The 27139-nt window shown below is 42.1% G+C and overlaps 5 protein-coding genes across 8 annotated transcripts; 3 read left to right on the top strand and 2 right to left on the bottom strand.

Moving 5' to 3' along the window:
- Positions 1-2754: 2754 nt before the first annotated feature.
- LOC117086860 (histone H2B type 1-J) lies at positions 2755-9329 on the bottom strand. 2 transcript variants are annotated; one of them, XM_033216470.1, is made up of 2 exons: positions 8878-9329; positions 2755-3152 (listed from the first exon to the last, which is right to left on the bottom strand). In XM_033216470.1, exon 1 carries the CDS (start codon positions 9259-9261, stop codon positions 8881-8883), a length of 381 nt encoding a protein of 126 aa, XP_033072361.1. In that variant the 5' UTR covers positions 9262-9329; the 3' UTR covers positions 2755-3152; positions 8878-8880. The 2 variants fall into 2 exon arrangements, with proteins under 2 accessions (XP_033072361.1, XP_033072362.1); XM_033216471.1 differs by lacking the exon at positions 2755-3152 and adding an exon at positions 3163-3985.
- Positions 2755-23786, bottom strand: LOC117086858 (histone H2B type 1-K). Of its 3 annotated transcripts, none has more exons than XM_033216468.1 (2): positions 23301-23786; positions 2755-3152 (listed from the first exon to the last, which is right to left on the bottom strand). In XM_033216468.1, the coding sequence occupies exon 1, from the start codon at positions 23688-23690 to the stop codon at positions 23310-23312; it is 381 nt and encodes a 126-aa protein (XP_033072359.1). In that variant the 5' UTR covers positions 23691-23786; the 3' UTR covers positions 2755-3152; positions 23301-23309. The 3 variants fall into 3 exon arrangements, with proteins under 3 accessions (XP_033072359.1, XP_033072358.1, XP_033072360.1); XM_033216467.1 differs by lacking the exon at positions 2755-3152 and adding an exon at positions 15215-15610; XM_033216469.1 differs by lacking the exon at positions 2755-3152 and adding an exon at positions 22696-22811.
- LOC117086854 (histone H2A type 1) lies at positions 9562-13713 on the top strand. Its single transcript, XM_033216463.1, has 2 exons — positions 9562-10652; positions 13539-13713. The coding sequence occupies exon 1, from the start codon at positions 9587-9589 to the stop codon at positions 9977-9979; it is 393 nt and encodes a 130-aa protein (XP_033072354.1). The 5' UTR covers positions 9562-9586; the 3' UTR covers positions 9980-10652; positions 13539-13713.
- Positions 16200-17427, top strand: LOC117086865 (histone H4). Its single transcript, XM_033216476.1, has one exon. The coding sequence runs from the start codon at positions 16236-16238 to the stop codon at positions 16545-16547; it is 312 nt and encodes a 103-aa protein (XP_033072367.1). The 5' UTR covers positions 16200-16235; the 3' UTR covers positions 16548-17427.
- A 197-nt stretch (positions 23787-23983) lies between the features above and the next one.
- LOC117086857 (histone H2A type 1-H) lies at positions 23984-24472 on the top strand. The gene has a single exon (XM_033216466.1). It carries the CDS (start codon positions 24034-24036, stop codon positions 24418-24420), a length of 387 nt encoding a protein of 128 aa, XP_033072357.1. The 5' UTR covers positions 23984-24033; the 3' UTR covers positions 24421-24472.
- Positions 24473-27139: the final 2667 nt, after the last annotated feature.

Consider the following 27139-nt stretch of genomic DNA (forward strand, 5'->3'; position numbering starts at 1 on the left):
TACAAAAACTAGTGGGGTGTGGTGGTGCTCGCCTATAGTCCCAGCTCTCAGGAGGCTGAGGCAGAATTGCTTGAATCAGGGAGGTGGAGGTTGCAGTGAGTCAAGATTGTGCCACTGCCCTCCAGCCTGGGTGACAGAGCAACACAGAAGAGAAGAGAAAAGAAGACAAGAGAAGACAAGAGAAAAGAGAAGAGAAGAGAACTAGTTATTTCCACTGTTTTCAGAACAAATCAACAGACTAAAGTTAACTCGTGTTGACAGTATGTGAGGTTACAATGTGATACTGTTCTTGAGGAGATGGAAATATTCAGAAAAGAAGCCACACAAAGTACATGGCAGAAGAGCAAAAATGCAAAACAGGCTTAAAGAACCATGAGAGTTTAGAAAAAAGCAATAGATCAAAGGGATCAAGAATGGGCATTAGAAGATGAAACTGAAGACAGAATAGGGAGTAGGTTCCAGGCATGGAAACAGGACATTCTCTATGAGGAAAAGAGAAGAACCTGTTTAGTTGGGCATGAAACATACATTCTAGGTAGAAATAATTTTTTTTTTCTTGAGACGGCATCTAGCTCAGTCACCCAAGCTGGAGTTCAGTGGCACAATCTTGGTTCACTGCAACCTCCGCCTCCCAGATGCAAGCGATTCGCCTGCCTCAGTCTCTGAGTAGCTGGGATTACAGGCACCTGCCACCACGCCTAGCTAATTTTTGTATTTTTAGTAGAGATGGGGTTTCACTGTCCTGGCCAGGCTGGTCTTGAACTCCTGACCTCATGATCCACCTGCCGCAGCCTCCCAAAGTGCTGGGATTATAGGCATGAGCCACCACGCCCGGCCCGGTAGAAATAATTTTTCAAAACTTGGCTAGAAAAATGTATATAGCGACAAGTAATGGTTTAAAACCCAGACTAAAAGGATAGAAGCTCTTTTGAAAAACTTTCTGAGAAGTTGCTTTCTCAAACTAACCTTTGAAATGTATTTCTTATCTGTCAGGAAGGTTGGAAGATGGGAAGCTTAGAAGTGGAGAAACCAGAAACTTTTCAAATAAGGGCCCCAGATGCTAGACCATGTTCCTTCAGCCTCTGAAGTCAGCAGTGAATACATGTGACACAGCATTTCCTCCACTATGCTATGTGCCACGAATCCATGAAGGAATGAATGAAAAGAAAGCAAACGTGCGGGAATAATCTATATGAGTTGGCAAGTCATTGGAGGTGGAGATGTATGTCTAATGGGTGGGAATGCACAAATCTGTAAATATGTGTCAAGTGAACCGTTGGGTACATGCGGACAAGGAATGTGGAGGGAACATGAGCTGATACGTGAGAAGGAGCACATTTCAGAATCAAAATTATTCTGCTTTCTAGTACTGGCTTTGCCACTTATCAATCTTGTGACTTAAGGATGTTTTCTACTCTAAGTCTCAGCTTTATCTCTAAAATGAGGATAATGATACATGTTTGTGAAAAAAATTAAGGATAAAATAAAACAATGTAAATGACTCTTTTTTTTTTTTTTTTTGAGACAGTCTTGCTCTGTTACCCAGGCTGGAGTACAGTGGCACCATCTCGGCTCACTGCAAACTCCGCCTCCTGGGTTCACGCCATTCTCCTGCCTTGGCCTCCCAATAAGCTGGGACTACAGGCTCTAGCCACGACGCCAGGCTAATTTTTTGTATTTTTAGTAGAGATGGGGTTTCACCGTGTTAGCCAAGATGGTCTAGATCCCCTGACCTCGTGATTCGCCCACCTCGGCCTCCCAGAGTGCTGCGATTACAGGCATAAGTCACCACGCCTGGCCATGACTCACATTTTATTGTCCCCTAATATATAGCCCTGAATAGACGGTGGCGATTTTTTATGATAAGGTCCTTTTGGTGGCATTTTCAAGAGGAGTATCTCAGGCCATGTGGTTGCAAGTGCAGATTTAAAATAAGGAGAAATCTAGGCTGGAGACAAGTTTGCCAGCATTCAGCCTTTCAGCTGTACTATGTCACCTACTCTGTACTAGGGCCAGAGAGGAAACAATGGCTGGTGAAAGAGCAACTGATATTTCTGAAGCCAGGAAGACATAAATAATTAGAACAAAAGGGAGGGTGAACAAGGAATAGTGTTGACAGCGCAGCCCTCAAGTCTTGGGTCCTTCTAAGTGCAGGATGAAAAAGGAAGCCTTCACGACACATAAATTCTTACAAGACAGTGTTTCTCTTCTGGGAGAAATGGAAACTCAGAAATCAGTGTTCTCAAAGGGAAATTAGGTATGATTTCTTGGGAGCCACAACCCAACCAGGCTACAAGGCTTTCCAAATAATACAGTCCTGAGTTTGAGCCTCAGAGAAGGCAGGTATATTTTCAAGTCATGCACTGTATCAGTTGCCTTTTTTGGTAGATAAAAGAAAATACTGTATATGCTAATAATCATTAACAAAAAAACAGGTAAAAAGAAGAAATCTGAGTTTTAACAAAACTGAAAAACACTCAGAAGAGGACTATATGGAATGACAATTTGTTTTTCATCTTCTGGATCATCCCCTGAGGAAAGCAAAGAAAGTTCCCTCAGGATATTCCAGTTGGCAACAGCGGAGCAGAGGAATATTACTTTATTCATTTATTCAGAGAAGTACTTCGCTGGGCACTGTTCTAGAAGATGGGAAATGCAAGTGATCAAAATATAACCTACTCCACAACTCTCAAATCCAGCTCCAAAAAACTTTTAGTGTGGAGGGTCGCACAGTAAAGATAATAAGCCAATAAATAAGTAAAACACGGCATTTCAGATCTGTATATTATGACAAAAAAAAAAAAAAAAGGCCTAAATTGGAACAGGAAACACAGATGGGGTGCTCAATTACAAGATGGCAGTTAAAGAAGGCCTCACTGACAAGATAAGTTCCCAGTGTTAGGACCCCAATATCCTTCCTTACAAAGGGTGGGGATCCCACCCTAGAAAAGGAATAGCAGTTCAGCCGCCCCACAGCAGCTGTGGCAGCGCTGTTTCTGGATACCTTCATGGAGAAATGCACACACTGCCCTTCATTTCAAAGATGAGCATCAGTGTCGTCTTCAGAGAAGATGCAGCCATTGTGAGGTTAGGGTTTCTCTCCTCAGGTCACTAGTGTAGGTGCACCTGCTGAGAAGTTTCAGCCACTCCACCTGCAATAAGAAAGACAGATAGTTAATGAGAAAAGCAAGAGACAGAACCTGTGAAGAACATGTGACCATCAATCATTTGAATGAAAGGGGGCAAACTTGAATGAAAGAGGACACATTTGTTTATTTGTGTTTGTATAACGGTATTCCAGACAGGTACACAGGAAACGAAAAGTGGTTCACTGTAGTATATCAAAGATAAAACACAGCCAGGCCTTAGTTTAAATGACAAAAATAGATTTTATTTAGTAATCACTGACAGTGGGAAACCATCTGGGTTTCATAACTGGCACATATCAAAATCAGGCTCCACAGAGCCTGGGAGACGAGGGCCCTATCTTCAGACGTTGACTGAAACAAACGGTAAATTCCTTTGGCGGCATCAATTGAGTTTTCTCAGGCAGGCACTTGAGGAGACCGGGGCTATTAGAAACTACGTTCGGGCTTGTTCAGGTCTTTACAGGCCAAAGTGGCCACCTAGTCCAGAAGGGGGCTCAGGAGAAGCCGCCTAGAGTTTGGTCAAAAAGAGAATCGTTGCCAAGTAGATGAGGGAACTGGGCGGCTGGGGGCTTTTGGGGATGGGATGGTTTATAGTATTTTTTGCATATTCAATTATTAAACCGTAGCAATGAAATACCTAATCGAAATCACAAAACGAAACAGTTTTAGCTACATTATCCTATCCATTATCGCCACAAGATGGCGATAGCGCTTCTCAATTCGCCTGCGGGACAGACGAGGGTGCGGCCCCGAGAACTCCTCCCTGTGCCAACAGCAGCGTTTCGTTAGTTCAGTCGCCTGAACTCCTCTGCATGTAGATTTCTCTCAGGGTAGCCCTTTGTTGACCAAAAAAGAAATACGTTCACTGATTTGGTCAGCTTTTTTTTTTTTAACTTTTTTTTTGGAAGGGAAAGGGAGTGGTCATGGACACAAAAATACAGAGAATCCTGCACTTCCCAAGGCTCGTCGCGGAGGCTTTAACAGTTACCAACATCTTGTCCATTTTGTTTCATTATCCGCGCCCACACTGACAGATGAGGGAGTCTAAAAAATATCCAAAACATGAAATCCCAAATATGTGATTTTAATCATGAATATTTTCACAAATACCCTAACAGATACGGATATAAAGAAAATACACTAAGATTTTACACCTAAGAAAATTTAAAAAATGATGTGTAACATTATCCAATATCTAGCTCTTAAAGAAAGAAAATCCTGAATTGTCTCAAGTATTTTTTATACTGATTTTGTCTGACTGAGATCCCACCAGATCCAAATACGGCATTTGGTTGCTGTTCCTCTTGAATGTATTAAAATCCATAAATTTACCCCAAGTCTCCAAGTAGCCTGACTGCTCTTTGAAAAAGGAATTGAGACCATAATCTGGGTGGGAATTCTCACTGATTATGGATTGTCATTGCTTTTAAAACATTCTTTGAAAAGTGTTGTGGAAAAAATGGTTTTCTTTCTTTTTTTTTTTTGAGATCTGTCGCGCAGGCTGAAGTGCAGTGGCACGATCTCGGCTCATTGCAATCTTTGCCTCCCGGGTTCAGGCGATTCTCCTGCCTCAGCCTCCCAAGTAGCTGGGACTACAGGCACGCACCACTACGCCTGGCTTATTTTTGTATTTTTAGTAAAGACCGGGTTTCACCATGTTGGCCAGGCTGATCTCCTTCCTGACCTTACGTGATCCGCCCGCCTCAGCCTCCCAAAATGCTGGGATTACAGGCGTGAGCCACCGCGCCCGGCCAAAGGTGTACTTTTTATTAGAGTATTTTAAAAATACTCAAATTATCTGTCACGGTTCCTTGCCTATACCCCTAAAAAGAGAGGGGAGGAGTGGGGGAAGCGGGGGTGGAAACAGAAATAAAAAGAAAACTGACAAACAGAGGAGGAGTCCAAAAGCCCAACTCCCATTAAGTCAAGACTTCCCACAGTTCTTTAAGACAGCAAATGAATGTAATTTAAACTGCTTTAAACTTCATATAAAAATAAATCATTTTTGGTAAATCAATAAACAAAGAGGCATCTCCATGACTACTGGTGGGAGTATGTACTCCTCCTTTTCTAAAACAAAAAAACAGCAGAGAGCCCTGAGTTGGAAACATGAAAAGCATAACTTTTTTGAGTTGGCTATTATTAAGTGTAATATGAGACGGACCACTCCATTCCTACATCTCTTTTCTTTAACCAATGCATTTTGGCTACAGAAGAAATTATGCCTTTTCTTAGTCACTATTCAGCACATCTACAACATCCAAAATTGAACAGTACTCCAAGAGGGTGCTAAATGACTACATGCCACTTTAACTGAGTCTTCCAAAAACTGAGACTTCTGCTTACAAGGAATGTGGTACACATTAGGACTACTGAGTCCCATGGTCATCCATTCATTACCTTACCCTTTCTGTATAATGTATAGAAATGGGTCCAAAAAATGTTGAGATATGAGGTATAAAGTGTTCAGTAAGTTCATAGGCGGTCCTGCTAGCAACAGCAAAGTGAAGCATATCCAAATTTAGAGTGTTTATCTCAGTGAAGACAAATCCCTGCCTTATCCATGACAAAATACTTGCAAGAATACAAGAATACTTCCCCTGACATATGGGGCACTTAGCAGCATCAGTATCCAGAGGTCAGCCTTGGTGAGCTAAGTCTATACTACAGAGCTCAAGTATCACCTCCACCATTGCCTGCCATCCTGGTCACATTGTTTACAAATAAATCACTTGGGCAAGCAGTGGGGTGATAGGAAAAGAGACTACATAACAGCCACATGGTTGATGTGTACCTGACTGTTGATAGCCTCCTCTTAAGAGTGAGAATTTAGGTTAGCATTCATATGGGACATTATTCTCATACTCGGGGACCATTCTGGGAAATTCGTCCATATCACCGTTCCCCAAAGCTTCTTGTCAACACAGCCTCCACTTTTGCCTACTTAAAATCTCTGTCTATCCAAACCATTAACCGTGTACATTCAGTTTAGATCAGTGTCTTAGGTCACTCTCCTTCTAGAAAAAGTAAACAATGGCATTCAGTACTCCAAATTGTGCTGAGTGACAGCAATTCTTTTTCCTATTGCCATTTATGGACATACTTGAGTTATGGCTTCTAATGCTACTGTTACAACTGGCATCAGTAGTATTAGCCAGCTTATATTGAATGCTTACTATGTACAGGACATTGTTGTAAGTATACCAAAACTATTTGCTCAAGAGGTACTATTACATCCCCCTTTTTAAAATGAAGGGAAAAGCCAGAGGAAAAAAAAAGAGAAAAAAGCCAATTCTTCAGGAACTGGTTAGTAATGGGTTGAACTTGTAGCATTCAGTTTTTCTTTTCTTTTCTTTTTTTTTTTTTGAGACGGAAACCCCTCTGTTGCCCAGGCTGGAGTGCAGTGACAGGATCTCGGCTCACTGCAACCTCCGCCTCCTGGGGTCAAGTGATTCTCCTGCCTGAGTCTCCCTAGTAGCTGAGATTACAGGGTCCCGCCAGCACATCGGGCTAATTTTTGTATTTTTAGTAGGGATGGGGTTTCACCATGTTGGCCAGGCTGATCTCGAACTCCTGACCTCAACTGATCCACCAGCCTCGGCCTCCCAAAGTGCTGGGATTACAGGCATGAGCCACCCCACCCAGTCCCATTCAGTTTTTCAAGCAAAGTATTTTTTTGTGCTTATTCTTAAGGGGACACTAGCAGGATGAAAATAACCCGTAAGGTGATCATTTGTTTCATTACCCCTTAGGCAAGTTAGTCTTCTGAGTAACAGAATTAGCTGGGTTCATTTCAACTTAACTTTGTGTAGTTTTCGAAAACCTAGCCTTTACAAATTTTCACCTGTGGCTGGACAATATGCCCATGAGTCAGTCGCAATCCTCCTTTTCTTACAAACTCTGCTTTTTATTCTGATTTCTATATCTTGTAAGACAAAGAAGCAAGTTATTTAGCTTGGAAATTACCATCTGACTATTTGGATTAATAGAGAGGGTCAGAGGCCCCTGTAACATAACAATAATGTCATAAAAGTAACTTAAGTTCTATTTATTCACAGAATTGATAACAGTTCAGTTATCATTAGTATGGGATTACGGTGAAGGAAAAGAACTTGAGTGTATATTTTCTATATAGAAATATATACAACAAACCAGATAGCAATTCAAAGAGATATGTATTTTAGAAACTCTACAGAGACAGTTTTCAAAGGCTGGACAAGTGTCCGAGAAAAAGCTCAAAAAAGAAATTTCATAAAGCAGACAATATTAAACTGGGCTTTGAAAAAAAATAGGTAGGACTTGAGTCAACAAAAGTGTGTATTTGATAGTGGATTTAACAAAAATACTAATTGCTTTAGATGCTATTACTCTGCTAAATTTAGATCCATTTTAAATAAACTAGATAGTAACTCAAGTTTATATACAATTACTACCTTTGAAACCTAAAGCCAGTCATAGTGGGAGCTTCCAAATGCTTTATAGACCTTAGATTTTTACCTAAGAGACACATGACTGAATAGTTACAACCTAGAGCAACATGGTTTGTTGGATGACTGGTTCTCATTTGTGACAACCTGAGTAAGGGGGAACTTGTTTTTCCTCACTTCTAGGCAAAGTCAAAAACAGTATTTAAAATACTAAAGAAAGGAGTTTTAAAATTGAAATTGACTTATTTCAGAAAAGAGTCTGGGATAAATGTCCTCAAGTTTTCTGCCCTAACACCCCGAATTGTCCTGTTTAGGCTTCTAATGCCTTTGCTTATACAGATATACCATAAAGGGAAAATGGTATCCTAATTAGAAATAAAGCATTGATCAGGCTGAAAACTACGGCCTTCAAATTCCATTGCAGCTGGACTGGATGGCTCACGCCTGTAATCCTAGCACTTTGGGAGGCTGAGGCTGGTGGATCACCTAAAGTCAGGAGTTCGAGACCAGCCTGGCCAACATGGTGAAATCCCGTCCCTACTAAAAATACAAAAATTATGCGGGCATGGTGGCGCATGCCTCTAATCCCAGCTACCCGGAAGGCTGAGGCAGGAGAATCACCGGAACCCAGGAGGCGGAGGTTGCAGTGAGCTGAGATCGCACCACTGCACTCCAGTCTGGGTGACAGAGGAAGTCTCCCTCTCAAAAAAAAAAAAAAAAAACACACAAACTGATTATGTTGCCATAAAGGGTCCCTTTTTTAAAAAATCGCTCTATCCAATGAAAACTGAGAAATAAATCTCCTTCCCGAAAGCGATAAAATACTCAAGAATGAGAAACTGACAAACTGACAGTTTACTGAATTTGTTAAGGAAGGCCAAATAAAGGCGGGGTTTGAATTCCTTTGGCGCACCCAAACCGACCGTGGAATTCCTGGATACAGCAACTAATCAGGATGCAGAGAGGAAGGGCGGGCGCTGCCCGACAAATTCAAACTGATAACCGCTGGAATTTGGCACTGTTCCAACTCACTATCCGCTGGGGGACCGACGAGTATTTTAATTGGTTTCGAACGTATAATAGAAAGTCTCCCCATCTCCTTACTTAACTCTAAAGGGGATCAGAATGGCAGATCTAAAAAAAAAGTCATCCAGGATTAGTTCAGACTAAAAAACACAGTAGCGAGTTACAAGTACTTATCAATGGCCAGCACAGGAGGAATACAAGCACCAGCTCTCTCTTTGAGAAGATGGGTGGCTCTTAAAAGAGCCGTTAGGGTTGAGAGTTTGCAACCAACTCACTGTTTACTTAGCGCTGGTGTACTTGGTGACGGCCTTGGTGCCCTCGGACACGGCGTGCTTGGCCAGCTCCCCCGGCAGCAGCAGGCGCACAGCCGTCTGGATCTCCCTGGAGGTGATGGTCGAGCGCTTGTTGTAATGCGCCAGGCGGGAAGCCTCACCAGCAATGCGCTCGAAAATGTCGTTCACAAACGAATTCATGATGCCCATAGCCTTGGACGAAATGCCGGTGTCAGGGTGGACCTGCTTCAGCACCTTGTACACATAGATGGAATAACTCTCCTTGCGGCTGCGCTTGCGCTTCTTGCCGTCCTTCTTCTGCGCCTTAGTCACCGCCTTCTTGGAGCCCTTTTTCGGGGCGGGAGCGGACTTCGCTGGCTCTGGCATAGCGAACAGTTACTACAATGCTCCAAGGAAAAAGAAAAACAGAATGAGTAAGGTAGGACAAGGCGCTTTTATATAGAATCGCTTATGCAAATAAGGTGAAGAGTTGAAGTCTTGTGTCTGACTGGTAGTTATTCAGGGTAACGTCAGCGGTCAGTTCTGCCCAATCAGGATTCGCAAATCCAGAAGACGTACTACCATTGGTTGAAATTAAACTGCAGTCCGAACCAACAACACGTCTTCTTTTTCGCGCCCAAAAATGTTGATAAAAAGCGCCGCCTGGCGTGTTTGTTTCGTAGTTAGTTGAGGTGAGTTAGTTGTGCTCGCGATGTCTGGACGTGGAAAGCAGGGAGGCAAGGCTCGCGCAAAGGCCAAGACCCGCTCCTCTAGGGCCGGGCTCCAGTTCCCCGTGGGCCGAGTGCACCGCCTGCTCCGCAAGGGCAATTATGCCGAGAGGGTTGGGGCCGGCGCGCCGGTGTATCTGGCAGCGGTGCTGGAGTACCTCACCGCCGAGATCCTGGAACTGGCGGGCAATGCGGCCCGCGACAACAAGAAGACCCGCATCATCCCGCGTCACCTCCAACTGGCCATCCGCAACGACGAGGAACTCAACAAGCTGCTGGGCAAAGTCACCATCGCACAGGGCGGTGTCCTGCCCAACATCCAGGCAGTGCTGCTGCCCAAAAAGACTGAGAGCCACCACAAGGCGAAGGGCAAGTAACTACCTGGACTAGTTTGTGGCAACTGAAGTAAAACGAGTCCAAACCAACGGCTCTTTTAAGGGCCACCCACGTCTTCTCTAAAAGAACTAACATTTCTTCCATGTGAAAGAAAATGAGACATGGGGGGAAAACTTCAGTCATAAGTTACCCAACCTTATACCTTTTGAAGACAGTGTGTAGCGAACACCGCAGATTTAAAAGAAAAACTACAGGGGAGATGGTCCAGATTCTACCACGTTTAAAAGTTAGGATGCGAACAGATGTATTAGGCCACTACTTAATTTTAAACTTAGTAGGTGTCCACAGAGTGCCAGTGGCTAAGTGAGTTTTTGAAGCACTTTGGCACAAGGGTTATTGCCCTGGCTAGAATTAAGCAGACAGCTATTCCACCCGGGCCAAGGGCGGCAAGATGTCCCGCCGCTACGTGCCCGGCACGGTGACCCTGCGCGCGACGTACGGCGCTACCAGAACTCCGAGCTGCGGATCAGCAAGCTGCCTGCTGCGAGAGCTCGGCGGTGACGCCGCTGTAGGAGAGCGAGGCTGCAGGACTTTGTGACACGATCGTCCACCTCCCTGCAAAGGCTCTCAGAGACACATCTTTCCTGATGGATAGCTGTGAAGCATTCTCTTACCCACCCCACTGCATGTTTCAAAGTATTCCTTTAAAATGAAGTGACTAAAATACTGGGATGACGTTATCTGGAGCCCAAGAAAGATTTCTCATTTGGAAAGGCCTAATGTCCTAAGTTGCTTACCCAGAAGAACTTGGCAGGATAGTTATTTCTAATAAACCTTAAAACCCTTTCAGGAAATTTGAGGTAAAGTGTTAGCACACAGACTGTTAAAACGTCTTCCTCACAGATACGGGGGAAAATACATAGAGGATTATAATATGGTTCAACACATGATGAGTATTAGAAATGTACTTTAGAAATGAGTATTAGAAATGTTTATGAGTATTAGAAAAGTACAGTGTTGGGCGTTCCTGTCACAAACAGGCCTCCTAGCAAGACTGGCAGATTTCTGTGGAGGAGGGTTATTTAGTACGATAGTGCAAATAACTTTTGGTGTTGTAGCTAAATAAGGAATACTCATGCCAAGATTGCACAATCTTGCCTCCTACCTCTGTTCACTGAACTCTGATGTAATTTATTTATTTATTTTTATTTTATTTTATTTTTTTGAGACGTGGTCTTGCTCTGTGGCCCAGGCTGAAGTGCAGTGGCGTGATTTCGGCTCACTGCAAGCTCCGCCTCCCGGGTTCACACCATTCTCCTGCCTCAGCCTCCCGAGTAGCTGGGACTGCAGGCACCCGCCACCACGCCCGGCTAATTTTTTGTATTTTTAGTAGAGACGGGGTTTCACCGTGTTAGCCAGGATGGTCTCAATCTCCTGACCTCGTGATCCGCCCACCTTGGCCTCCCAATGTGCTGGGATTACAGGCGTAAGCCACAGCGCCTGGCCCACTCTGATGTATTCTTGAGAAAAAGACATTAACTCATTTTTCTTGCGTATTGTAGACACTTTTGGCTTTCTGGTAACATGGAAAATCTCAATGATGTTTTAAGTATATAAAATGCCGAAGTTAAATTACAGTTATCAGAGTATTTTTAAAACTTGATAGTGATAAATGGCCCTATATAGTTATGTTGTTAATATAGTTAACACATTATATGATTTGGTGAGCCTAATTGCTGTTTACTAATTAGAGGAGTATAAATATTTCAAGATAACTCAGCAATTGTAATGAGAAATGAAATATCTAATGTCTTTTGGTACAAAGTAACAGGTACTGAGATTTGTGGCCTAAATTCATAATAAAGTGAAATGTTCAAGTTCAGTCAAGGATTAACCTTTTAAAAATAGATATTTTACTACCCAAACTCACAGACTTCCCCTTCAGCGAATTGCTGAATTTTATCCTTAGGGGCGTTGTGACATATAAGTATGGACCTCAGGTTAAAAACTCTTGCTCTAAAATTTGGTCAACCTACTCCATTTCTTTTCAGCTCCTTTTCTCTAGATACCGCCTCTTCTTATCTGGAATTTCTTTAGCACTTAGTCTATTGACATCTTGTAACATTTTATTGTTTCTGTTTCTTTTTGTTAAAATATAACTACTTCCAATCCTAGTATAAATATGATGTTCTGGAACAGAAACAAGTGCTGACAATTAGCAAAAATAGGTACTTGAGACGCCCCCAAAATAGTAAAATATTTGGCTTTTTGATGGATTTTTATACTGTGTAGCCCAAATGATAATTTTACTCATTTTTTAATTGTTCGTCTTTAAAGGTCTTTCAACTTATTTAAATTAATATTTAATAAATTTCACAATTAAATGCACAGTGGTTGGACACAGGATGTATTTTGCAAGTGTAACTGTTATTGGAAAGGGGTCCCAATCCAGACACCAAGAGAGGGTTCTTGGGTCTCTCTCAAGAAAGAATTCGAGGCAAATCCATAGAGTACAGTGAAAGCAAGTTTATTAGAGAAGTAAAGAAAATTGTTCTTTTGTTCTATTCTAAGGATATTTATAGTTATTTCTTGATTACATGCTAAACAAGTGATGGATTCTTCATGAGTTTTCTGGGAAAGGGGTGGGCAATTCCCCAACTGAGAGTTCCTCCTCCTTTTAGACCATATAGGGTAGCTTTCCGACGTTGCCATGGCTTCTGTAAATGATCATGGCACTGGTGGGAGTGTCTTTTAGCATGCTGATGCATTATAAGTGTGTAAAATGAGCAGTGAGGATAACCAGAGGTCAATTTCCTCGCCATCTTGATTTTGGTAGGTTTTGGCTGGCTTCTTTACCTCATGCTTTCATTAGGAAAGTCTTTGTGACCTGTACCTTGTGCCAACCTCTTCCGTGACTCATTCTGTGAATACAAATGCCTTAAGCTTCTGGGAATGCAGCCCAGTAGGCCTCAGCCTTATTTTACCCAGCTCCTATTCAAGATGGAGTTGCTCTGATTTAAACGCCTTTGACATAATAAAGTTTGCTGCTAGATTTGTTTTGTAATGTGAAAGAATGTTGAGTACTCAGAGTTACTCTGTTTGAACTAAGTTTATCTTGATAGTCAGTTATCCTATTAGAAAAGAGACTAACTAGCATCACATTTTTAAAAATGTTATACTGTGTGTATGTTTACTATCAATTTCAGAACTAAATTTACCGTCAATTTCAGAAACTAAAGAGTCTGACAAACTCAAACATCCTTGTAGGGGAGGCAATATTTTACCTCTATCCTCTTAAGAGTTTTTATGGCTGGGGCTGATAATTAAACTGACATAAGACAGATTAAGAGGAGAAAAGCATATAAATTTATTTAATATAAATTTTATGTGGCATGGGACATGGGAGCTCTAATTACAGACCCCAAAGAAGTAGCAAAACCTAAATGCTTTTATAGTAGGTTGAACAGAGTAAATTGTGAAAATATAACTATGTAGGAAGGCTAAAGGAAAACAATTATTTTAAGGAGATTTGCTTTTACAGAATTCTCTTGGTTTCAACTTCCTGTCCTTGATGAAAATGTTCTTTTCCTTTTGGTACAGGGAGGACATCTTCCACATCCGGCCTCCGAGCCCAAGCTAAGCCTGTGACATGCACATATACATCCAGATGGCCTGAAGCAACTGAAGATCCACAGAAGTGAAAACAGCCTTAACTGATGACATTCCACCATTGTGATTTGTTTCTGCCCCACCCTAACTGATCAATGTACTTTATAATTCTCCCCACCCTTGAGAATGTACTTTGTGAGATCCATCCCCTACCCCCAAAACATTGCTCTTAACTCCACCGCCTATCCCAAAACCTGTACAAACTAATGATAATCCCACCACCCTTCGCTGACTCTCTTTTCGGACTCAGCCCGCCTGCACCCAGGTGAAATAAACAGCCTTGTTGCTCACACAAAACCTGTTTGGTGGTCTCTTCACACAGACATGGGAATTTTAATTTCTGCTTTTAGGGAGGAAAAAGGGAACAGTGAGAGTGCCTTTCTGCCTTTCTTGTACCTACTCTTGTAAATTGCCTTTATCTCAAAATCTTATTCCAAAATGGCATATTTTGGGATGGCATATTCTGCCACGTTTTACCATTCATTGCTATCCTTATTGTCACTAATTGCTATGTGAAAACTCATGAAATCAGATACAGAAAATGGCTTCTGATTGGTGAGAAGCTCAAGTAGAGAAATATATTTGTTAACTAATGTTGGGGAAATACAATTTTGAAATCTCCCAAAGAATAGAAAGGAAATAATTTTATTATTGAATAAGCATTAAACCAGAGAGTTGCTTATCACAGGCAATCTTACGAAGAGATTGCAAAACCAGAAAGAAATCTTGCTTTCTTATTATGTATAGCCACGTTGGATAGGTTTTGCAATTCGAAGTTAGGTGACAGCTAAAGTTTGGCCTATTTTCTCGCTGGAAACTGGGAGACAGAGCATTATCTTTTTAAATGATGAACATTTCAAAGAGATGGCTCTCCAGGCATTGAGAAAATATTCTGTTATAAAGCCTATTTAGTCATTAAAAGGATTTGCTTACATTTTAAAAGGACAGAGAAAGACATCTTGAAAGCGATAGGAAAGGAAGTCTCTTATTTACAACAGATAATTAAGCCTGTTATTTTTAATTTGTATTTACCCTTAGATTAAGTATTCAATTAATCTATGCTACCTTACCCTCTTTACAACATATACTGAATTCAGCTACAGCAAGTTACAGCGAGTCATATCAATTTTGTTTTGTTTTCCAAAGATGTATGGCAAGTTTTCTTTTATTGCAATGTAAATGCAAAAATTTTTAAAGTATTTTAGTGAAAAGTTTATCTTCATTTACTTTATGACATTTAAGTGGAGTACTTTGAAAATACTTCAAGCATTGCTGTAAGGAACTCATGGAAATAAAGAGTAGCAAGAAAATCACCAAATAGGCTGGGTGCAGTGGCTCATATATTCAGTATATGATAAGTTCCTCAAATCAGTGGAGGAAATAGGTCATGTATTGTACTGACTAACCAGCTGATTAACTTTTTGAAAAGTTATTTCTATATACAAGAAATCAAATCCTTATTAGTACAGTTAGATTATTTAAAATGGTTCTACCCAGCATTAGTTAAGGTTGTAGGCATATCAGAAACTGCTACTGGTGTAGGGGCCAAGAGAAAACCTCCCTTTTGCCCTCTGAAAGTTTACTGAAAATCAACTGATAAGAGAATATTAATAAGAGAAAAGGCATACAAATTTATTAAGGTACAGGGCTGGGGACCACAGAATAATTACCTCAACCCCCTAGTGGGGTACAGAAGCTTATATACCCTTTCTCAGAGGCAAAAGAGGAGATGGGTAATGTAGACAATTCTTTGAGGAACAGTAAATGATTATTAGGGAGAAGGAATGGACCAAGGAGAAAGAAATTAACTCGTAAATGATTCTCTTTGGAATCTGAATGAGATCAAGAGGCCAGCTTTATCTTGTGGGAAAGTCCATCTAGGTATGGTTGCATTCTTCAGTGTTCTTTTCTGCAGTAGATAATGAGGTAACCGAAGGCAATTGTGCTTCTTTTGGTAAGAAGCTTTCTTGGTCATATCAGGAAATTCCAGAGAAAGTCCCTCCCTGGAAGAGAAACAAGACAAAGTTAGAGGGACCTTGATTCTTAGACTTGTTTCTGAGAATCTTCAATTTTCAAAAGCACCCAGGATTACCAAGCTCGATATCTGGGGGGATAATTCTCCACCCCAAACACTGGAAATGAAAATAAGTAGAAAATAACTTAGCAATATACCTGAACGATCTTTAAATTCTATATGAGTCTATCTTGTATTGCTAGGAATTTAGCATATGGAGTATATTTCCATGGTATATCAAGGAGAAAAATGCCACAAAATAGCATAGTTCCACACAAATAATGTTAAAGAAAACATGTATATATGTAGAGATAATATTTTATCCTTTTTGCTTTATGTATCTTCTATAATGTTAACATTTTTGTTATGAGGCAGGAATCATGTTAAATGAAAAAAGGAAGAAAAACAGCCTAGCTCTTGAGGATTAAAAAGGACTGAAGGAGAACAAAAGGGAGTAGTGCACAGCAGGCCTGTTTCCCTTTTAGGTCCCCTCCCCCGACGCGGAGGGACTTCCCGCCAAAGCTCTTCCGGTTTTCAGTCTGGTCCGCAGGGTTTACCCATAAAAGAAAGCTGCCATCACAGGCAGCAGATCTTTGTTCTCTGATCACTTGATAATGTCAGGACGCGGCAAAGGAGGTAAGGGTCTGGGGAAAGGGGGTGCCAAGCGCCACCGCAAAGTGCTGCGCGACAACATCCAGGGAATCACCAAGCCAGCCATCCGGCGCCTTGCTCGCCGCGGTGGCGTGAAGCGCATCTCTGGCCTCATCTATGAGGAGACCCGCGGGGTGCTGAAGGTGTTCCTGGAGAACGTGATCCGGGACGCCGTGACCTACACGGAGCACGCCAAGCGCAAGACGGTCACTGCCATGGACGTAGTCTATGCACTGAAGCGCCAGGGCCGCACCCTTTATGGCTTCGGCGGCTAAACTGCATTTTGAAGCCCTGTCCTCTAAAAAGGCCCTTTTTAGGGCCCCTAAGCTTTCAACAAAAGAGTTGAAATGACAGCAAAGTGAGTCTCTTAATAGGGTCCTTGTCAGTGAGTTCTCTTATCCTGTTTTAAAAGATTAACTCGGGATGTCGAAAGTGGGCTGATGACTACAGATGGCCCTGAGCCGTGATTTCCCAAGGCCAGAAGAGCCTCTGCTGGCCAGTAACTTCTGGCGGCTGCTTGGAAATTGCCTGCACCGGTTTACCGCTCGGATTAGTTTAGAAAGCCAAGGGGTCTGGGGCCTAAAAAGGGGCGGGCTAGAACTTCCCTTTGGCCCTTCAAATACATCTGGGGAGAGATGAGGGGTTTGATGGGGCTCCATTAAATGCTGGAGCCTCCAGGACAGCTTAGTGGTGGCTGGTTTAAGAAGACGTGGGTGGCACAGAGCTCTGCATGTGGGGAGCAGACCATACTTTTACTACTGTAGAAGACAGCTGGGTAGTCTTAAGAGTCTTAATAATAATATTCCTTTATATGTTTGCCTTCTGATACGATTTTTAAATACTGAAATATATCAAGTATACAAAATGCGCTGGTGACCACACCACTTATTCAACAAGTGCAGTTAAAATCCTCATGTCCCTTCTCAGTAGCACAGCCCTCCCTTTTTCCTATCCTAGAATTAACTAATATTCTAGGATAAACTGATACTCTGAATTTGGTGTTTACTGTTCCTACGCGTTTTATTTTTAACTTTAGATGCACATATCCCTAATCTATTTTAAACGTCATTAATTTTTACATTTGCTCTTGAAATATATCCGTGTTGAAATGTACAGTTCTACGTTATTTTCACCATTAATCTAGTTTTCTAATGTGTCAGTAAATATTCATTTCTGTTGTTTTTTTTTCTCATTACAAAACAGCACTGTACACACCTGTGCATTTTCTGGTTCCATGAAAGTGGAATTATTTGGTAAAAGTATGTGCATATTCAACATGAGTAAAAATGAACAATTTGCTTTCCAGGATAGTATTTTAAAATTTACACTCCCATATTCCACCAGCAGTGCTTCAGAATTACTGTTTATCAGCATTTCCTAATGTCAGATTGGAGTTTTTTCAATGAGATTTTTGGCTATTTGGAGATTTTCCCACTTTTCTGGGAATAGTCTATTCAGATTCTCTACAGTTTTTATTTTATGAGTTTTGATTTGTAAATATTTATATATTTGAGTTTAAACTTTGTCAGTATGTGACAAATATATTCTGTCACCTTGTGGGTTCGTTTTTAACTGTTCGTGATATCTTTGGATGTATAGAATTTTAATAATGTTGGATTTATATTTTTTATAGTTTTTGAATGCTGCCTTTTCATAAAGGAGTTATCTGCCTTCCACTTTCCCCAGGAGCTGCAGGCATCAATCAGGGGAGAAAAAAAAAAAGTATTTAGGCTGCTTATCTCCTGATTTGGCTTGAAATGGATAGTAAAGCTTTTCTGAAATAGCTCTAAGAGTAGCTTTAAGAGCGAGCTAAGGGAAGACCTCACAAAAGATTGACATTACTCTCTAAATAAGCAATGATTAACAATACCTAAAATTTTCAAAGTATTACAAAAGGGACAAAACAAAGGGTGAAAGAGGAAAGTAATTCCTAAGATACAATGAAAGTTTGTTGAAAAGTGTGTTAAATGCTTTACATGGATTATCTCATATCTCATATTTTTATGATAGATTTTACTACTCTTATTTTAAAATGGCAAAATAGAGGCCAAATCAAATAACCAATTCACAAATGTTAGTCTGTGACCCAAACTTGTAATTTTTAAATTTTTATTCTTCCAGGAGTATAAATTCAAATTGCCCTGAACATACACTCACTCAAACCTGTAATATTCTTAATCACACTCTCTTAGTAGATAGAGAAGCCATCACAGAGAGTAGTCGTGGTGCTAGTCCTATAATGGAGAATTTGGGGAAATGTGTCAGGACAGGTACAAAACCTGCCTGTCACTTATCCCAATAGGAATGAATTATTTTCATGTGTCAGTTTGTGGGCCTACCTGAGAAAGTCATTTTCATTTTGTGTCTATATAGTTATGTTATTGTTAAAGAAATCTGCAGCAATGTAACATGTCCTTCCCTGTCATTTTTCATGTTCCAAGCCCAATGGATTAAACACTCCCTTAGGAAAAACTGTAGTAAGTGGTGTCGCCAGAAGGAATTGTAATCCTTTGCATAGTGCCCTAGTGGGTTTTAGGTCAAGTTCTGCTCATTGAGTGTCTTATGGTATAGCACTAGCCACGCATGGAGTTTGAGCACTTACAATATGGCATGTGACTGAGGGAGTGTTTAATTATATTTTAATTAGTTTACATTTAAAAACTGGTGCTGGATTCAATTAGATAACATCCAAGTATGCTTGAAACACCTTAGGGACATGAATCAGAATCTTCTTATTCTAATTACAGATGAAGAATTCCCCATGAAAATTTATTTTGATATACTGTAAAAGTGTAAAATACCCACCAGATTTTGAAGATTTGAAATGAAAAAAGAATGCAAGATATTTAATACATTCTATATTGACTATATGCTGAAACTGTATTTTTGATACATTCTGTCAAATAGGATACATTATTAAAATTAATTGTAACTTTTTTTTTTTTTTGGAAACAAAGTCTCGACCCTCTTGTCCCCCAGGTTGGAGTGCAATGGCGCCATCACAGCTCACTGCAACCTCTGCCTCCCGGGTTCAAGAGATTCTCCTGCCTCAGCCTCCCGAGTAGCTGGGAATACAGATGCATACCCGCCCGGCTAATTTTTTGTATTTTAAGTAGAGACGGGGTTTCACCATGTTGACCAGGCTGGTCTTGAACTCCTGACCTCAGGTGATCCACCCACCTCGGCCTCCCAAAGTGCTGGGATTACAGGCATGATCCACTGCGCCTGATTATTTTTAACTTTTAAAAATGGTTACTGGAAAGATAAGATGTACATGTATGACGTGTATTATATTCCCTCCCCCCCCCTTTTTTTTTTGAGATGGAATCTCGCTCTGTTGCCCAGGTTCGAGTGCAGTGCCATGATCTCGGCTCACTGCAACCTCTGCCTCCCAGGTTCAAGTCATTCTCCTGCCTCAGCCTTCCAAGCAGCTGGGACTACAGGTGTCCCATTAGTCGAAACCATGCCCAACTAATTTTTGTATTTTTAGTAGAGACGGGGTTTCACCATACTGGCCAGGCGGGTCTCAAACTCCTGACCTTGTGATCCACCCACCTCAGCCTCCCAAAGTGCTGGGATTACAGGCATGAGCCATCGCACCTGGCCGTATTATATTTCTATTTGAGTAGTGCCTTAAGAGTAACAAACTGGCTTTCAGACATTTATAATAGGACAGAAAAATCCTAGTTCAAGAAAGAATGAGAAAGTAGGAGAAACCAAATGAACAACAAATTTCCCAGGCCGGGCACGGTGGCTCACCCACCCGGTTCACGCCAGCACTTTGGGAGGCCAAGGTGGGTGGATCACCTGACGTCAGGAGTTCAAGACCAGCCTGGCCAACATGGTGAAACCACGTCTCTACTAAAAATATAAAAACTAGCCGAGCGTGGTCACGGGCGCCTGTAATCCCAGCTATTCAGGAGGCTGAGGCAGGAGAATTGCTTGAACCCAGGAGACAGAGGTTGCATTGAGCCGACACAGTGCCACTGCACTCCAGCCTCGGTGACAGTGAGACTGTCTCAAAAAAAAAAAAAATTTTTTTTCCTTTCCTTCACGTATATTCCTGAAGACAGAGATAAGGTCTTCTCCCAGCTGTACTTATACCTCAGGTAATATCAAGAAAGCAGTGACATGATATATTACACTTCATGGGCATAGAGTTGTGACATTTACTCCTTTGTATTAAGGACTTGAAGAATTACTAAGTTTTTCCAGCTCATCTAAGGTAGAAAGCCATGCCATTTTCTTAGGTCCATTGACCTCTTTACTTCCAACTTCTAGGTTCAGATACTAGATAACAACACAGACCAAACATATGATTGCCAAGTCCCTAACCACAGTTAAATAAACCTCCACTTTTCAATCCCAGAGCTACTCTCAGTTTCCCAAAGGATGGGAAAATCTGAAGCAGGCAATTATTCTGTGCAAGTGTTCTTCAGGAGGCTGTAACAATTACTAGATTAAATTGCTGTGGTCCAGAATCACACAGCAATTATTGTAAAGCACTGAACTACTCTTTAAAAAAAAAAAATTTTTATGAGACAGGAGACAATTTAGCACATTCAACTTTATAACAATCTAAGAGACTATGAAATATACAAATGAATAAAAGAGCCCTATTTTTGTTTCAAATTAAGTCAAATTAATACACATGACTAATGAGAAAATAAATGACAAAGAGATATACGGTATAATGGGAACAAACGAGCATAATGGAATCTTGTTCTGATTCTAACGATCTGAGCAAATTAAGCTTTGCATCCATTTAGCTATTTGTGAAATAACATTGATCTCAACTTTTTGATTCCTTCCAGCTGTTCAACTCTGTGCTATCAACCGGGCGTGGTTGCTCACGCCTGTAATCCTAGCATTTTGGGAGGCTGAGGAGGGTATGGATAGCCTGAGGTCGGGAGTTCGAGACCAGCCTGGCCAACATGTTGAAACCCCCATCTCTACTAAAAATACAAAATTTAGCCAGGCGTGGTGGCAGGCGCCTGTAATACCAGCCATTTGGGAAACTGAGGCAAGAGAATCGCTTGAACCTGGGAGGCGGAGGGTTGCAGTGAGCCAAGATCTCGCCATTGGACTGCAGCCTGGGCAACAGAGCTAGACTCCGTCTCCAGGGGCGGGGGGGCAGGGGGGGAATCTGTGCTATCGAGAGAAATAAAATGAGATCATGTTGAAGGGAGTGAGAAAAGGGGTGAGGGTGAAAGCAGGAGAAAGTTATGGCCACTTCCACCCAGTATTTCTATTAAAACACAAATGCACTTCCAGAATTTTGTAAAAAGCAAAAAGGACTGAAAGTAAATTTTATAAAATCAAGATGATATGTCCATTTGCAAAAACAGTTTTTGCAACTCTAAAGGTAATAACAGCAGATAACTTCAGAGTAAAAATTTTAGTCTATAAAGAGTAGTCAGGTATACCTGAAGGTAGAATTCATTGGCATAGTGTATCTTAGTTTGTTTTTAAATTTTATTTGCGACAGAGTCTCGCTCTGTTGCCCAGGCTGGAGTGCAGTCAGGTGATCGCGGCTCACTGCAACCTTTGCCTCCTGGGTTCCAGCAATTCTCCTGCCCCAGCTTCCCCAGTAGCTGGGACTACAGGCACATGCCACCACGCCCAGCTAATTTTTGTATTGTTAGTAGAGACGGGGTTTCACTATGTTAGCTATGCTGCTTTCGAATTCCTGACTTCAAGTGATTGCCTCCTATATAGGTATAGATATAGATCAGTGCCTTCTATATAGGTAAACAATAAATATATTTGTTGATACATTTCTTAGAATATTAATGTAACCCCAAAATTGCTGATAGGATAAATAAGACTTAGATGAACAGTGAACATATGCTTTGCATGTATTTAAAGTTTTCCAATACGACCTTGCTAATCTCCAAATGCTCAAGGGCGGGCAATATATCCCCAAAGACTAGAACAATGCATGGCCAAATATGTTTTAAATATATATACAGACACATATACATTAAAAATTTCCCTGTGAAACTGGCCTGCATTTCTAAATCACAAATTTAGCCGGGTAACAACCTAGCTTAAAATTCGTGGACCCTTTCTTTCACTTGGTTCTTCCAAAAAAGTTCCACACTGCTTATCACCGGCATAGCCATTCTAGCCTCCAGTTACACAATAAAACCCACCTAACTCTGCTCAGACCCTGTGCTGCTGGGTCTTCTCCTCTACTCCAACTTCTTGCTTCGGGGCGGACTGTCTCTAGTCTGTCTGTTGTTTCCCCCTCTGGATCCAGTTGCTTTTCCTTTTCCTTTTCTATAAGCTTTGTCAAAAGGAAAAATTACTGATTGAACCAATTGACGCTGAACATGCCTTAAAAACTAGTAAACTATTCAAAAATCTCCGCGATGATCTCACGTTCCGTTTCTTCACTCATGAGAAAAGCTGTGCTCCTCCCCTTACCCTTGCAGACTATCCTGCCTGGTGATCTGGCATCTTCCCGATGTCTTGTGGGCTGGAGAGGTGGAAACGGGGGGTGAGACGGAAGCAAGCAAGGCAGAGCTGGGTACAGCCTAGAAGGGGTTAAAAAAGGTAACTGCTCGAGCGAAAGCCATACGTACTGGTTGGTAGGCCATCGGGAACCAAATTTACAAATACATAAACTCAAGTTAGAACTCCTTTAAATGGTGGAAAGTACACGTGACACAATAGGCTTTCAGCAAGTTCTAACAGGAAGTCACAGCACTCGACACAACGGAAGTATCCATTTTCGCGCCAAGAGCCAGGAAGCACTTTCTGTTAACGCAAGTTTCCTGCATATCCTTAATTTTTTAGGCGCCATATTCCTTACTCAGTACTAACAAAGTGCATGTGGCTTCCCTTTAGCCTGTACTCGATTACAAGCACTGTACGCATTACTCAGTGTAATAAGATCATAATAACCCCTTTAAAGAGATCACCATTATTTAAACCTGGATGAGGAACACGTGTTTGCAGCTCTAATATCGACAATTTAAGTGGCTCTTAAAAGAGCCTTTGGGGTTGGGCTTTAAGACGCTTACTTGGCAGGTTTACTTAGCGCTGGTGTACTTGGTGACGGCCTTGGTGCCCTCGGACACGGCGTGCTTGGCCAACTCCCCGGGCAGCAGCAGGCGCACGGCTGTCTGGATCTCTCTGGAGGTGATGGTCGAGCGCTTGTTGTAATGCGCCAGGCGGGAAGCCTCACCCGCAATGCGCTCGAAGATGTCGTTGACGAAGGAGTTCATGATTCCCATGGCCTTAGAGGAGATGCCGGTGTCGGGGTGGACCTGCTTCAGCACCTTGTACACATACACGGAGTAGCTCTCCTTGCGGCTGCGCTTGCGCTTCTTGCCGTCTTTCTTCTGGGCCTTAGTCACTGCCTTCTTCGAGCCCTTCTTGGGCGCAGGAGCGGATTTCGCTGGCTCCGGCATGTTGAGGGCGAACTACGAGTCGAAGCGGACTAATAGCAGATCGAGAAAACGGGAAGTAATGGGAGCAAGGCACCAGGAGTCGCATTTATATAGAACCTCTCATGCAAATAAGGGGAAGAGTTAAAGTCCTGTATCTGATTGGTGGTTATTCAGGGTGACGTCAGAGGTTAGTTATACCTAATCAACCCAATCAGCAAATCCAAAAGACGTACTTCCATTGGTTAAAATTAAGCTGCAACTCTAACCAATGACATATCTTCTTTTTCGCGCCCAATGGTGTTTATAAAAGGCGCTGCCTTTCTACTTCCGTTTTGCTGGCTACTTTAAGTAAGTTGTGACCAGTATGTCTGGACGTGGCAAGCAAGGCGGTAAAGCTCGCGCTAAGGCCAAGACCCGTTCTTCTCGGGCTGGGCTTCAGTTCCCTGTCGGCCGAGTGCACCGCCTACTACGCAAGGGCAATTATGCAGAGCGGGTTGGGGCCGGCGCGCCGGTGTACCTGGCTGCGGTGCTGGAGTACCTGACTGCTGAGATCCTGGAGCTGGCTGGCAATGCGGCCCGCGACAACAAGAAGACCCGCATCATCCCGCGTCACCTCCAGCTGGCTATCCGCAACGATGAAGAGCTCAACAAGCTGCTGGGCAAAGTCACCATCGCGCAGGGTGGTGTTTTGCCCAATATCCAGGCCGTGCTGCTGCCTAAGAAGACTGAGAGCCACCATAAGGCCAAATAAGGAGCGAGGTTGTGAAAACTGAAAAACAAAGGCTCTTTTTAGAGCCACTCTACATTGTCCTAGAGAAAGCTGGACACAGTCATGTTTGTTTTACTTCATGTTTGTTTCATTAAATCACATTGTAAAGCGTTTCTTTCCCGGTTGGGCTGGAGCAACTCTTTACAATGTTTCTAGATGTAACAATCCACTGGAAGGCAATGAAGACCCACAAGTTAGTGTAGGATACACCGGAGAAGCTTATTCAGCAGGGGTAGTAAGTGAAATCAAATCTGCAAATCCCTGAAGTCTATTTACTAATTCCAGAGTTTATGTTTGTTTTTGAGATGGAGTCTTTCCCTGTTGCCCAGTCTGGAGTGCAGTGGTGCGATCTCGGCTCACTGCAACCTCCACCTCCCAGGTTCAAGCGATTCTCCTGCCTGAGCCTCCCGAGTAGCTGGGATCATAGGCATGCACCACCATACCCAGCTAATTTTTGTGTTTTTAGTAGAGACGGGATTCCACCATGCTGGCCTGGCTGCTCTCGAACTCCTGACCTCAGGTGATCCGCCCGTCTCGGCCTCCCAAACTGCTGGGATTACAGGCGTGAGCCACCACGCCCAGCCTCCAGTGTAATAATTATATTACATTAATAGTGTTGTCAAACAGCCATAAAAATGGGATATACTCGCCACTCTTTAAAGGCAAATTTTGCAATTCTAAGTATTCTTGAAAAGCAAGAAAGGTCAGCCTGATTCTTAAGTGGTCTAACTCTTAAGAGTAACTTTACCCAGGTGATGAAAGTCTAGTGACTCATTTGCATTACAATTTGATTCCGATGGGAGGAGAATATGGTATGCAGAATTTCCTGAATCCCATATTTGTAAATCCTTAGTCCCATTTCTTTGGAGCAGGTGTATTAATGCACTCTTTTAGTAACTCAGGATACAACATGGCTTTTTCTGTCTCGTTAATTTGTATTATCAAATTTATTAGATCAGGATTGCTATTGCTTTTGATTGCTTGTCCACATTAATTTACCTACCCTAGGAAGCCCTATGAGTTTCCTTCCTCCCCACCGACCCCCAACTTGATATTACTTGCCTGCTTTTACTTCATAGCCTCAAGGCTTTCTGGCTATTTTCACAAAATGCCAAACACATTTTCTGTCTTAAGGCCTTTGCGCTTTAAATTCCCTCTTCCCTGATAGCTACCTTTCTCACTTTTTTTCAATCTATGTAGGTCTCACAGAGTGAGACTCCATCTCAAAAACAACAACACAAAAAAACCACACAGAAGAGATATTTGGTGCCAACCACTTATGGCTACATATGCAATATGAATGTGCTTATTTAATTATCACAACCTTTTGAGGTGAGTATTGTTTGGACTCTAATTTGGAAAAGAAAGTGTTGTGTTACTTATCTAATCAGATTCTCAATTAGTAAGAGAAAAAGCTATGTATACTCAGCCAGTATGCCTGTCAAGTTGCCCCCCACACTGGGCCAAAGGGGCCCTAGACCATCTTTTTTAACTCCTTTGTGGGTCACTGAGTGAGGACTGCCCTGGGGAAGGATGCAGCCTTGAGTGGGGAGGAGCTCTGCAGCTGAGGCAAATACTAAAGAAGCTCACAGCTGGTGTCTATCTGCTAACTGTGCTCTCTGCAGTTGGGCTGCAAGCCCTTCCTTGAAGGAGGATCTGGGCAGTGTATTTCCATGTCTATGACATACATTAACATGACTATAAATATCAATGTTAAGGTCGATGATAGTATCTGTGAGACTGACTTCAGCATGTATAAGTGCATAGCTGGTATTGCTCTTTGACGTTTTTTCTTTTTCTTTTTTCTTGTTTTTGAGATGGAGTTTTGCTCTTTTTGCCCAGGCTGGAGTGCAATGGGCTGATCTCGGCTCACTGCAACCTCCACCTCCCAGATTCAAGCAATTCTCCTGCTTCAGCCTCCCAAGTAGCTGGGATTACAGGCGTGTGCCACCACTCCCGGCTAATTTTGTAATTTTAGTAGAGACAGGGTTTCACCATGTTGGTCAGGCTGGTCTGGAACTCCTAACCTCAGATGATCTGCCCGCCTTGGCCTCCCAAAGTGCCGGGATTACAGGCATGAGCCTGTAATTACTTTCATCAGGGAATGTGAAGGGGTGCTCTTTTCTTTTTAGAGAAATAAGAAAATGTGCAGACTTTCTAAAAATCTTTATTAGTTTGGTATACTCCTGCAAGAGTTTTAAATGCCTCAATCATTGCACATGGAAGGTGATAGAAAACAATTACAAAGGAAATGGGAGATTTTTCTACTGACTTTTCCTACTCCAGATTCAGCAAATCTCTTCACTTTTCCCATTCTGAGAAATAATCCAGTTTAACCCCATACTGAAGAAACTTCAGAATGAATACTTGAGGCTCAAAGGAGAGGAGAGGGAACCTTTAAAAAAAAAACATGGAATGAGTTTCTGTAGTATGGTGGTTACCACGTTTGCCTTACACGTGAAAAGTCCCTGGTTTGAAACCAGGTGGAAACACATTTACCAGGCGCAGTAGTTCATGCCTGTAATCCCAGCACAAAAACTTAGCCGGGTGTGGTGGCAGCTGCCTGTAGTCCCAGCTACTTGGAAGGCTGAGGCAGGAGAATCGCTTGAGCCCAGGAGACGGAGGTTGCAGTGAGCTGAGATTGTGCCACTGCACTCCAGCCTGGGCGACAGAGTGAGACTCCAATCTCAAAAACAACAAC

Source organism: Trachypithecus francoisi, unplaced genomic scaffold, assembly GCF_009764315.1.
Source record: "Trachypithecus francoisi isolate TF-2019V2 unplaced genomic scaffold, Tfra_2.0 Lachesis_group10, whole genome shotgun sequence".
Taxonomy (NCBI): domain Eukaryota; kingdom Metazoa; phylum Chordata; class Mammalia; order Primates; family Cercopithecidae; genus Trachypithecus; species Trachypithecus francoisi.